At 48.0% G+C, this 12,360-nt stretch overlaps 1 protein-coding gene and 2 long non-coding RNA genes across 4 annotated transcripts in view; 2 read left to right on the forward strand and 1 right to left on the reverse strand.

Moving 5' to 3' along the window:
- Positions 1 to 1,028, forward strand: part of LOC119334237 — a 1,538-nt gene extending 510 nt beyond the window's left edge. Inside the window, exons 2-3 of the long non-coding RNA XR_005161254.1 lie at positions 622 to 709; positions 792 to 1,028. This is a non-coding gene — a long non-coding RNA (uncharacterized LOC119334237). The remainder of the gene's footprint in view (positions 1 to 621; positions 710 to 791) is intronic.
- Positions 1,029 to 2,285: 1,257 nt separating this feature from the next.
- Positions 2,286 to 2,791, forward strand: LOC119334255. The gene is made up of 3 exons (XR_005161256.1): positions 2,286 to 2,435; positions 2,520 to 2,618; positions 2,702 to 2,791. It is a non-coding gene; the product is annotated as an uncharacterized LOC119334255 (long non-coding RNA).
- Positions 2,792 to 5,250: 2,459 nt separating this feature from the next.
- LOC119332766 (U1 small nuclear ribonucleoprotein 70 kDa-like) lies at positions 5,251 to 9,839 on the reverse strand. 2 transcript variants are annotated; one of them, XM_037605916.1, is made up of 3 exons: positions 9,682 to 9,839; positions 5,778 to 6,034; positions 5,251 to 5,701 (listed from the first exon to the last, which is right to left on the reverse strand). In XM_037605916.1, exons 2-3 carry the CDS (start codon positions 6,030 to 6,032, stop codon positions 5,393 to 5,395), a joined length of 564 nt encoding a protein of 187 aa, XP_037461813.1. In that variant the 5' UTR covers positions 6,033 to 6,034; positions 9,682 to 9,839; the 3' UTR covers positions 5,251 to 5,392. The 2 variants fall into 2 exon arrangements, with proteins under 2 accessions (XP_037461813.1, XP_037461814.1); XM_037605917.1 differs by lacking the exon at positions 9,682 to 9,839 and having other exon boundaries at positions 5,778 to 6,203.
- Positions 9,840 to 12,360: the final 2,521 nt, after the last annotated feature.

Consider the following 12,360-nt stretch of genomic DNA (forward strand, 5'->3'; position numbering starts at 1 on the left):
CACAGATCGGACCCCCCCAAGCTTCTTTGAGGTATTCTCCCCCATTCCCTCCAATTTTTTTTTGTTTTCCCCTCTTTGGTTGGATGCATTATTCAACACTAGGTGATGTTAGATGAGTAGATGGTTTCTTATTTTTAGAAAATTTTGTGTAGTTGATAGATGATTACGTATGCAGTAGATGATGTGTAGTTGAACATGTAGGTAAAATCAATTCGGTTTTGTGTATATGTTGTCCATAGGATTTTTTTTTTGAATTAAGAGGGGTGATGAATATATGATTTGTGTATGTAAAATAGACTTTGGCATACTATATTTGGTTTGATAGATGATGTGTGTATGTGTAGATAATCCTATTGTTGGCAAAAAAATTTATGCAAAAGAGATGATGAAATTTTCTTATTGTGTGTGACATGATTTGTTCAATAGAATGGCGGATGATGATAATGAAATATATTTGATGGTGAAATTTGGTACTCTAGATGATATGTGTGCATATGTAGAAGAAAGAAATGATGTGGTTATGTTTGAGAAGAATGGTGTTTTCATATGGAATAAACTTGGAGAAGGAAATTGTTTGATATTGTTCATGTATTCATATATGTTTGTGAAATTTTTTTGTAGGATGGCGGATGGTGATGGACCTTGGTATGACGGATTAATCGATGAGTGGGATAAGGAGCATCGTGCTCGTGCCATTGAAAATGGACAGGTAAGAAGCAAGACTGGGTCAATTTTCGTTGTTTCTCATTTGTGTTCTTGTATTGATTATTAAAACATCACTTTATTTGCAGGTTGTAGTTGCTATGCGCATGAGGGGTCATTCCGCTGATGACTTTGATTACGACCCGCGGTATGAGCCTTACATTCGGAGATTGGGTCTTCTCCCATTCGTGTTGCAGTTTAAGCGACGCGCTCCGCCGGTGAACCACGCGGCGCTGACCGCACTTGTGGATCGTTGGAGGCCGGAGACTCACTCCTTCCACCTTCCATGTGGGGAGATGACGATGACCCTATAGGACATGGCTATGATAAGCGGCCTTCCTATCAATGGACAAGCTGTTACCGGTCGTGTCAGCGTGGGTAATTGGCGAGAACGGACTGCCGATTTAATTGGCGTTCAGCCCGAGGGCCCTCAGGAAGGCAAGGCCGATACAGCGAAAGTGAGGCATTCTTGGCTAAAACTGGTCAGAGGAAACACCAACCCGTGCCCTCAGGATGCCAATGACGTGGTTGTGCAGCAGTACGCGCGGGCCTATCTTTGGTATGTACTAACCAAGGTAGTCTTCTCAGATGCAACCGGGAACTCAGCCCTCTGGATGTTCTTGGAGCCACTTAATAACTGGGATACCCAGTATAGCTGGGGTTCGGCCGCACTAGCATACTTGTATCGTCAGGTAAGAGATATTTGCAACCAATTATTTTGCATTTGTCATGCGCCTCCATATCTAACATGTTTGTTTGATTGCAGCTTGACTTGGCGTGTCGGAGGAAGGGAGGTACATCCTCATTGTCTGGGTTTGTTTGGAGCCTATCCGTGTGGATGTGGGAGCGGATCCCGGTTGGACGGCCCGATTTGAAGAACCCCCTCATGGCAAACCCACGGGGTAATCATGACGGGTTGCATGATGATGATCCATATCGGCGCCCTACGCTTGCTTACTATTGGGAACAAGTGACAGTGTACACAGGAAGCTCGCATGTGCGATACAAGTGCTATATGAACGAGCTGGACACCTTGACTGCTAAGCAGGTTATGAGAAGTTCGATGAGATAAAATTTAGTCAAGAATGAAACTTATGTATGTAGCTAACAATGTATCTCTTTGTTTTGCAGGTACATTGGTTGCCTTATGTGGAAGATCGTGACTTTGATCTTAATGAGATGTGCACGCGTGATAGCCATCTTTGGCGGGCGAGGTGCCCAATGATATGCTTCTTCGCAGTCGAGTGGCACTTTGTAGACCGTGTGGCAAGACAATTTGGAAAAAGACAAGGTATTCCAATTGAGGAGAGCAAGGAGGAAATGCTATCTCTGCATCGGTAAGCAAGCATGCCTTGAGTATGTAGTAGAGCATTGAATAAGTCAGTGTTTGCTAATGCTTTGTCCCGTGCATCATTTGTAGGTTCGATCGAAGGAACAATCAGGATATATCGGATTGGGCAAACAAACACCGTGCGTGGATAGTAATTTGGAATCAAAGAGACACGTTAGTGCAATCAGAGAATAGACCTCACAATCAGTCAGCATATCAGAAGTATCAAGTGTGGTATGCGGATTGTTACCGGTTAAAGCTGAAGCCAGGTTGGACTCACGAGGAGTGGTCGGAGTTGGTGTCTGAAGACCCGGAGACTGCAGAAGGTTATCATACCTTCAACACGGCTGTGAGAGACACCAGAGGGGCTCATGTTGACTACGCACCGATGCATGACGAAATGGTAGTCTATTTGACCTATTCTAACATACTTGCATCATGTTGTCTTCTTTCAAATACATAAGTTTGGTGTGTTCATGAATTGCAGGGCAGAGAGTTGCTTCTGTGCGTCAACGATGCCAATGTTGCACTGAGTCATCCACCTGGTGGTGCATTATCTGAGAGGACTCTTAGGAGCACGATGGAGGTTAGTCGCAATATATTATAAAAGTTTTTTTCACGGATTAGTTATTTGGATCTCATATCATAGCATCTTTTGTGTTGTCGCAGAAGTTCAAGAAGCGGTTCCATAAGATGGCAGCTATGCTTTCTTGCCATGGTGCTCAGTCCAGTGACGTGTATGCACCAGGTAGCCGCGCCACCATAGCTAATAAACGGCGTTATGTCCAGAACGAAGAGGACATAGAGGAGGAGGTCAATGAAGAGGAGCCAGCACATCAAGAGGAGCCAACACATCATGATGAGCATGAGTATGATGCAACACATCAAGAGGATCATGAGTATGATGTTGATGCTCCACAACCATCACAGGTTACACAACCGACACAAGGCAATGCCCGCTCTAAAAAAGGCAAAGCAATAGCTAAGACACCGGGCCAGAAAGGTAGAAAGAAGATATGGAACACTCAATTCCATAGTCTGGAGTATCCTCATCAATTTATGCCTGCGGGAATGCAAAGATATAAGTCCAACATTGATGCAGAGGCGGAGGAGGCTAGCGAAGAGGAGGAGCATGAGGCTAGCGAAGAGGAGGAGCATACACTTGCAGATATCGTGAAGAGAGGAAGGAAGAAGTGAGCTTGTTGTAGTTTGTTTCAATGAGCTTGTTCTAGTTTGTTTCGACGAACCTGGTGTAGTCTCTTTCCATGAACTTCTTGTCGTTTCTTTCCATGAACTTGTTGCCGTTCGAATTAAGTTGTACCGGATTCGTGAAGTTGCTATGAATGTTTGACATGAATGAATGATGTGATTTATGGTAATTGTTGTTTCCTGTGATTTAGTCATTTAAATGAATGTTTATATGAATGTTTGACATGAATGATGAAATCTGTATTTAGTCATTTATATGCACAGGGAGCCAGACGCCAGGATCCTTGGCGTCTGGCTGTATGTCAGGGGACCAGACGCCAGGGTCCTTGGCGTCTGGATGTATGTTAGGGGACCAAACGCCAGGGTCCTTGGCGTCTGGCAGTCTACTGACACCAGAAACAGGGTAAAGCAGGGGAGCCAGACGCCAGGGTCCTTGGCGTCTGGTCCTGGTGCAGACAATACTTGCTTTTTCACTTGTAGTTTTGTCTTTTCACTTGTAGTTTCGAATAACATACATACATAAGCATTGCATAGTCTTTTCATAACACTATAGTTGACAAATGACAAACATAGTTCAAATTACAAACTTAGTTCATGACCACGATGGTCTACGATACAATGCAAATTACAAACATAGTTCAAATTACACAAATAGTCTCGAATGACATAAGTAGTTCATGACCATGATGGTTGAAACGACATGAACATCACATATAACTCGGTTTCCTGTAGCAATGCAAGTCAACAACCCTTTTCCATTTCCATTCTTCCAGCATTTCTTGAATCTTGTCATCGTCAGTTATGTCAACCAATTTTCTTTCCCCGGGGCCATCTGACTTCCTCCTGCTGACGTAGTACACAAAATCCTCTTCCTTCAACCCTTGCTTCAACATGAATTTAGTCTTCAACCAATCGAAAGTGAGGTCCATTTGACTAACTTGCACAATACATGGAGACAAGCCATGCATATGAACAACAGGGCTAAGCACCCACTGAGTTTCGTTAGCCATCTACAGCACACAAATCTCTTAGTAGCTAACCTATGATACATTAAACCACGAGGAAAAAAACTAGGGTTTTCACAAAAGTATGATAAATTAAACCAACCAAAAAATGGGGGTGGAGTTGATTTACCTTCTAGTCTCGAAATCCTGAAGATCCAACGGTGAAACCGGACCGATTTGTGAGAGATCTGAGGGGGGGGGGTTAGGGTGCTGGACGAGGGAGTGACGTTGGCAGGGCTAGAGGTGTGAGTGGGTGGATATGAGTGAAATGAGAGGGGTAGAGGTGGAGATGAATGGATGAGAGGGGTAGAGGTGGGCCCAAAATCTTATCCACTCGAATCTTATCCATTAGACAAGAATGCTTTCTGGACACCAAACGCCAGGGACCTTGGCGTCTGGGTGTCCATCAGACACACCAGACGGCCTGTCTGGTCACCTGCGTGAGCAAAGCAAGCCAGACGCCAGGGACCCTGGCGTCTGGATCTGGGAGGCAGACGCCAGGGACCTTGGCGTCTGGGTGTCCATCAGACACACCAGACGGCCTGTCTGGTCACCTGCGTGAGCAAAGCAAGCCAGACGCCAGGGACCCTGGCGTCTGGGTGTGGGAGGCAGACGCCAGTGACCTTGGCGTCTGGGTGTCCATCAGACACACCAGACGGCCTGTCTGGTCACCTGCGCGAGCAAAGCAAGCCAGACGCCAGGGACCCTGGCGTCTGGATCTGGGAGGCAGACGCCAGGGACCTTGGCATCTGGGTGTCCATCAGACACACCAGACGGCCTGTCTGGTCACCTGCGTGAGCAAAGCAAGCCAGACGCCAGGGACCCTGGCGTCTGGATCTGGGAGGCAGACGCCATGCACCCTGGCGTCTGGGTGTGGGCCTGGTGTTTTTGCACACAGCTTGTTAAAGTTTTTGCTTAGCAACAACTAGCAAACACTGTTAAATATGAAGAAAGCATGCTACTCTCAACCAAAAATATGAACAAAGCATATCAACTAGTCTCGAATGACGAACATAGTTTGCACATAATCTCAAATAGTCTCGAATGACAGAAATAGTTCATGACCACACAAGGTCTCGAATAATAAGTTCATACATTAAACAAAGTCTCGACAGTTCATCATCGACGCCGGTGCCTTTCCATTTGTCTACTGAGTAGTCCGGGGCCACTTTCCCTTCTTGTCACGTGCCTCGTCCTCCTCTCGTGCATCGCGAGCCCTTGCAAGTTTGCTTGCCCTCTCTTCTTGACGAGCCGCCTTCTCTTTGCGTGCCCTCTCTTGCTCACGCTTCTTGCGCTCACGAGCCTCCTTCTCACGACGCTCCCGCTCCAATCCCCGTGCATAGGACTCCTCGAATAGGCGCTGCCTCCGTAACCAATCTGCACGTTGGTCCTCTTGGATATCTTTTGGTACCTCGTGATCTATCCAAGTGAAGTACTTGCAAAGTGGAGGAGGGGACTACATATAAACCATGATTTTGTTAGACATATGAGTGACAACTTGTTGATGTTTTTTATATGTACACCTAACATACCGGTGGTATGTCATATGCGTTAGTTGGCCTTCGACGATCATGTGCACAGTTGGGACACACGAAAAACCTTCTACCTTCTGTCCATGACTTGTTGCGGTCAGTGGACACCTTCAGCTTGCAAACATCACCACACCAACATGGTGGTGTGGGCACATCCTTCTCCTTCTTCTTGTCCAAACTGGCCTCCAACCACGTCTTCGGCATGTCCTCTTGGTCCGCGCACGGTGGCCTCGTCCTGGAACCGGATGAAGCCATGCCTACAAAAAGAACAATTGTTAGCACAAGACATTAAGAGAGCAAATGCATAAATGCTAGGAATTGTATGAACAAATAATATACCATTATTATTAGATCAACCATCTGGATTAAACAAATAACCGAAGGCCGATCCATTATCAACCATTCCTCTACGACCACCTCTAGCACTTGTGCTTCCTCTTCGACCACGACCACCTCTAGCACTTGTGCCTGCTCGACCACCACCTCTAGCACTTGTGCTAGCTCGACCACCACCTCTAGCACTTGTGCTCCCTCTACGAACACTAGCACCTCTAGCACTTGTGCTCCCTCTACGACCACCACTACCACCTCTGACACTCGTTCTTCCTCGACCACCACCACCGTCACCTCTTCCACCTCTTTCACCATCGGTGCCGCCTCCACGACTTGTTTTTCTTTTTTTGGTTTTCTTTTTTTTGCATGTCCGCTCATTGTGTCCCCCTTCACCGCACACCCCACAGTTGATAATGTCAGGAGCCTCCATGAAATGACCGCTACCAAATTGTTTCATGCCAGTGTATCCAGCCAGGTCATCCATATCACCCCTGAACATCTTAGTTCTCCTTCTACCCTTCGTCTCCACCTTCAGAAGAGGGTCTGGCCTAATATGAGGGCCATGGTACTCAGGCCACTGTGATTGGTCCAAGAAAGGGTGAAATCTTGGCGCCCATGTCAACCTAGTAGCTTCCACATGGAACTCTTGCATCCTCACGGTTTTTCATCATTAACATGTATGTTTCTCGCCTTCGCCGCCGTTATCAAATGCGAGCATGGCCAATGATACTTACTAGGCCTCTCGCACTGGCACCACCGAGTCTTCAGTTTCACCTCAAATGCAGCACCACCATATTGTCTACCATCTCGTGTTGTGCCACCTGGCTCATCAATTTGATAGATCATTTCAAGTCTATCGAATACGATAACTTGTTGTCATGAAGACTTGCTTGCTTGTAACTGCAACCATTCATCAACCTTTTCCGGATAATCCTTTTTTTCACCTATCCATTTTGCAGTCTCTTCAGAATGCCTCTGAAAGTACTCATTAAGCTTGAAGAAGGTGTACTCCACTATTGCAGTCACCGGCAAAGCACGAGCACCCTTCAACACATTGTTGAAACATTCTACGAGATTGCTCGTCATGTCGCCATATCGCCAACCACCATCGTCATGAGCGCGTGCCCACTTGTGCTTCTCACTTAAATTCCTAGTTAAGAAGTCTTTTCCCCCTTCGTTCATCGCTGCAAAGAGTTTGTTGTACCGAGCATCGAAACCTTGGGTGGTGAAGGCCACACATACATGGGTAAGGTCTTTGCTGAGCTCCTTGCTCTTACATGCCCGATAAAAGTTGGCCACGAAATGCCTCATGCACCATCTGTGGTGAAGCTTTGGAAATCCTGGAATAACAATGTCCATTGCCTTGCGTATGCCATGATGTCGGTCCGATATGATGCATACCTCCCTAGCCCCAATCACGTTGTGCCTAACATGACCCATGAACCACTCCCAGTTGTCTTGGTGCTCGGAAGGCACCAAAGCAAATGCACATGGCAACACTTTGTCGTTTGATGAGTGCGCCATTGCTACCATTAGTGTGCCCTTATATCTACCGGTCAAGAACGTGCCATCTATAGACAAGACCGGACGACAATGCTGAAACGCCTCCACACATTGTCCATAACTCCAGAAGGCACGGTGGAACACTCCCTCGTGATCCTCGACCACATGAAACATGCCCGGGTTCCTATGTGCAATGGCGGCCAACAACCTTGGGAGCTGGTTGTATGCTTCTTCATAACCACCGTACAACATCCTAATAGCATTTGCCTTTGCCTTCCATGCCTTCCCATACTTGACTTCATAACCAAATTGTTTTTTCACCGTCCGCATGAGAAACCTCACTTTCACAGTGGGATCAAAGGCTATGTCTTTCATCCATTTGTATCCATGATACTCAGATGTGAGTTGACGGTGTGTCTTTCTAAGTCGTTTCGATGGCGGTTTGCATCTATGAGTGGTATCACAACTTGTTAACACCCATTCTTCGGTTTCTTTAAGCTTTCTTGCACGAACCTTCCATGTGCATTCCTTTTGCTCACACACCACGGTGTAACGCAATTTCATGTCGGAGTGCTCAACATAAATTGGCCTATGGTTTCGAATGGCATAGTCAGCCAACCAAAACTTCAGCATAGGCAAGCTCAGAAACTTCAATCCTTTCTTCAAATAAGCATTCTCGTCCTCATTCTCCACCCTTGGTTCTCCTGGATCCGGGCATGGTGTTGGCTCAATCGCCGTCATTCTCATTCCACCGTCAACAACAGCTTTATGGGCAAGGCCGAGATCTTTAAATAAGTGAGTTCTTTTTTGTAAGCCCGTCAGCTCAAAGTGGATTTGGTTCTCCTCCTTTGTGAATCCATCCTCGTCCAACTGTTCAACTGGACCCTCGTCATCCGAGTCATACGCATATTGATGCCTAAAAGGCAAGTCACGATCCATGTCCTTTTGTGCTATGTACACATCCAAGTCACCAACATCATTGCCATGAAACCCTTCCTCTTGCTCTTCGTCGTCATCATAAGCATCTTCATCCTCTTGAATTACTCCGTCACTAGCAATCACCTCAACTTCATTTGCTTGGCTAGTTGGTGGTTGGCTAGAAGCATTGGGGCATACAACTCAACCTCATTTGCTTGGCTAGTTGGTGGTTGGCTAGAAGCATTGGGGGCATACAACTCAACCTCATTTGCTTTGATAGTTGGTACACGGGGACATGGTGGGGGATAAACATTGGGGGCATCAACCACAACCCTATGCTCAACAAGTGGCACCATTGTCCTCTAGCTCATGTCATCCATTGGGGAAGAGACATGCCGGTTCAAATCAAAGGTAAACCGAGGAGATTCAGTGGTGGCAAACAATTCAAGTGACTTGTCTTCCGATTGGGATACTTTTTCCTTGTATACATCCCAATGCAAATCCGAGGTGATAGGCATACTTTTCAAGCGAGATTTGGCTCCAACTCCAACATCATACCTTCCTATTAACTTAACATCAACATTGGTGTCCATCCACTTCAAGACTTGTCTCACTTTTGCAACAACATCCTCATAGCTAGGGCTTCTATCAAAAACCAATGGTTCCTCACCCGTGTCGGCATTGTTACTCAAGAATGCCTCCTTGTCAATGTAATGAACATTAACAAGTCTCTCCATCTAAAAATTACATGAATGCATTTAAGACCTCAATGAGAATTGGTGTTTATCCAAATACATCTTATTATATCCAAATCATATCAACACTAAATTATTGGTGATGACCACAAAAGTATCACTAATCACTAATTAACACACTAAGCAAAGTTAACCCTAATCACTAACTAACCCTAACCCCCAATCTTTCTACTCAACAAACATATATTCCTACTACACACCATGCATAGCACTATATTATCAAAGTTAACCAAGCCATTCACACTAACATAAGGGGGAGAAAACATGAACTAGGGTTCCACCAACATGTATAAAATGCGACCAAAAGGACAAGACCTAACAAAAAATAATTGGATGATTTGGGAGAGATTAACAAGAGCAACAAAGTGATGGAAAGATCCACCTAAGGGATGTACCTTTTGGAGAGGATTTGAGGGGGAGCTTGAGGGGTGAGAGAGAGTGGGGAGGCAGCAGCTCTTCTTCAAGCTCGGGCTGGATTGGGGAAAGTGTGTGGGGTGGGACCCACACACTCTCCCGGTGGGGTTATCCACTTACCGGGGCCAGACGCCAGGGACCCTGGCGTCTGGCCCCTTTGCCACGTCAGCAGGTCAACGGGCAGTGCGGGCCAGGGGCCAGACGCCAGGGACCATGGCGTCTGCTTCGTAACCCAGACGCCAGGGACCTTGGCGTCACCGAAAAAGGTCAGAAACGAAATTTTTTTTGGAACGAGGTCAAATCGGGATTTAGTTTGCCTTAAGGGTCAGAACAGTAATTTTGTCCGGCTATGGTTGGCGGTTTGGGGCAGGTTGTGTGGGGCAATCTGCTATTTAAAATTTGTTTTGAACAAACCATAGGTTGGTACTTGATTTTTTTTCCTAGACTGAAATTGTTTTTTTAGAAAAGAAGAATGACCCTTGGCTCTGCATCTGGGCGATGCATGCGGTCACTTTATTAATTATTCTCACAAGACTCTACAAAGTCATACAGCAGTAAGATTAAAGTCACCGTTTAAGCAACAACTGTCGCTACACCTATCCAATTGATGAAGGGGCGCTGATAGCCCGGGCCTAATACCGAACAGACATCGCGGCCAAACCTAAACATCTAAGACCTGAGGTCCCAGCCAGGACGCCTGCCCGGTATGGGTCACCTACCTGTCCGGTGCACTCCTCGACGAGGACGCCTACCGGGCATGAGGCAGCCGCAACCACCTGCCACGAGTCCATCTTCAGAGCTGTATTGTTGCATCTACCGTGCCAGGTCTCTCTGCCATCGACGCCACCACGACGCCAGACAACGTCGTCCTCCTGCGCGAGTCCATCCTCCCACATCGAACTCCGAATCTGCACTGCGCCACGCCGTCAAGATCCGTCGCAATCAATGTATGGATGAAGCACCGCTCCACCAAAGAAGCCGTCCGCTGGTCCCGCGAAGCTGAGTGCACCTCCAAGAATGCCACCCCCAAGGGGGTTACGACACATGATTGGCGCCAACATCCGATTAGCTGATCTAGGGTTTCCCCCGGAGGTATTGAGTGGAGTTGGGAGCTTCACCTTGATGATGTCTTCATGAAGGAAATGATGATAAGGGCATCGTCATCACTGGCCCCGGCCATTGACCGAAGACTAGGTTTTCACCTGGATCCGTTTCAAGAAATCCACCCAACAACCTGTGCACCGTCTCGACCGCCTTCAAAGCCCTAGATCCAGCCGCCTAGATCCGGCGACCAACCGCAGCAACAGTGCCACCGTGGGTTCCCTGGCGCACCGGCCACTGCTGCCTGAGTGTGCCACCATTGGAGCCTAGGAAGAGGGCTCCCACCCCATCTCGCCAAACCGCGAGAGCCGACGAGAAGGATCCCGCGCGCTCGTCACTGTCTCTGATCCGAACCAATCCATAGCAGATCGCCGTCACAGATCCGCCTTGGACAGGGATTGAACCACGCCATGCCACCGCGGGAAGCCCTAGCTTCACCGGCCACCACCCTCCAGGGCCGCCACCCCGGGATCCAGACAGAACATTGCCGCTGCCACCGGCCAAGTTCCGCCGCCGCCCACCGGCCAAGCCGCCGGACACTGCGACCACCGCCGCCATGATGACCATGCGAGCATAGCCAGCCGGCCGACCAACTCCGACGAAGAAGAAGGCCACCACCGACAAGCCTAGGGCTGGCGCCCCAGACATCCTCATGATGCGGATCAGGTCCAAGAGCAGTGCACCGCTGATGGCGATTGAGATTGGTAGTACAACGAATTAGCCCGACTGAGTCAAGGCAAGATCCGCCGTTGTTGGTGCTGTCCTCCCCCGCCGCCGCCGCACCACTTCCATGTCGCCACTGATCTACGCCACCGCCGCCGATCTCGCCGGAAAGGAGCGCCGCCTCCCAACCAGATCACGATCCGAGGAGAAAACCGCCGCCGGCGCCACGCCACAAGGGCTTTGCCCTGTGACGCCCCGAGCGACGGTGGCGGAGAGGAGCGGAGGTGGGCGAGGCTGTAGGAGGAGGGCGGGGGCTCCCCGGTGCGGGGCGGCGCCGCCGCACGGGGGAGGGGACGGGGAAGGGGCATGTAGGACGAGGGAGGGGACATCGGCACGGGGAAGGGGCGTGTAGGATGGGGGCACGATCGTGTACCCGACTAAAATTGTTAGGATGGACAATCTTTAGTTTTTCACGGATACGTTTGAGAATGTACCTTTTCATTGATAGAAAGGAAGAAAGTACAGGGTGGCATCATGGTCACGTACACATTGCATTAGCGAGCAGAGGACAAGGGGCACTACTAGGAAAAGGACTATAGATAGGATTGACACTGATGACGCACCAGGGAAGTAGTGCGCCACTACTATATACTAATGGCGCACCAGTTGGTGATGCGCCATTAGTGTGGAAGACACTAATGGCGCACGATAGAACTGGTGCGCCACTAGTGATAATTTTTTTTTTCATTTTTACATACATACTAATGGCGCACCAGACATGGAGTGCGCCAGTACTGATTTTTTTTATTCTTTTTTTTTGCAAAACTACTAATGGCGCACCGCCTCACAGTGCGCCATTACTAGTTTAAACTACTAATGGCGCACCCTGTAAAAGT

This window comes from Triticum dicoccoides, chromosome 7A (genome assembly GCF_002162155.2).
Source record: "Triticum dicoccoides isolate Atlit2015 ecotype Zavitan chromosome 7A, WEW_v2.0, whole genome shotgun sequence".
Taxonomy (NCBI): Eukaryota; Viridiplantae; Streptophyta; class Magnoliopsida; order Poales; family Poaceae; genus Triticum; species Triticum dicoccoides.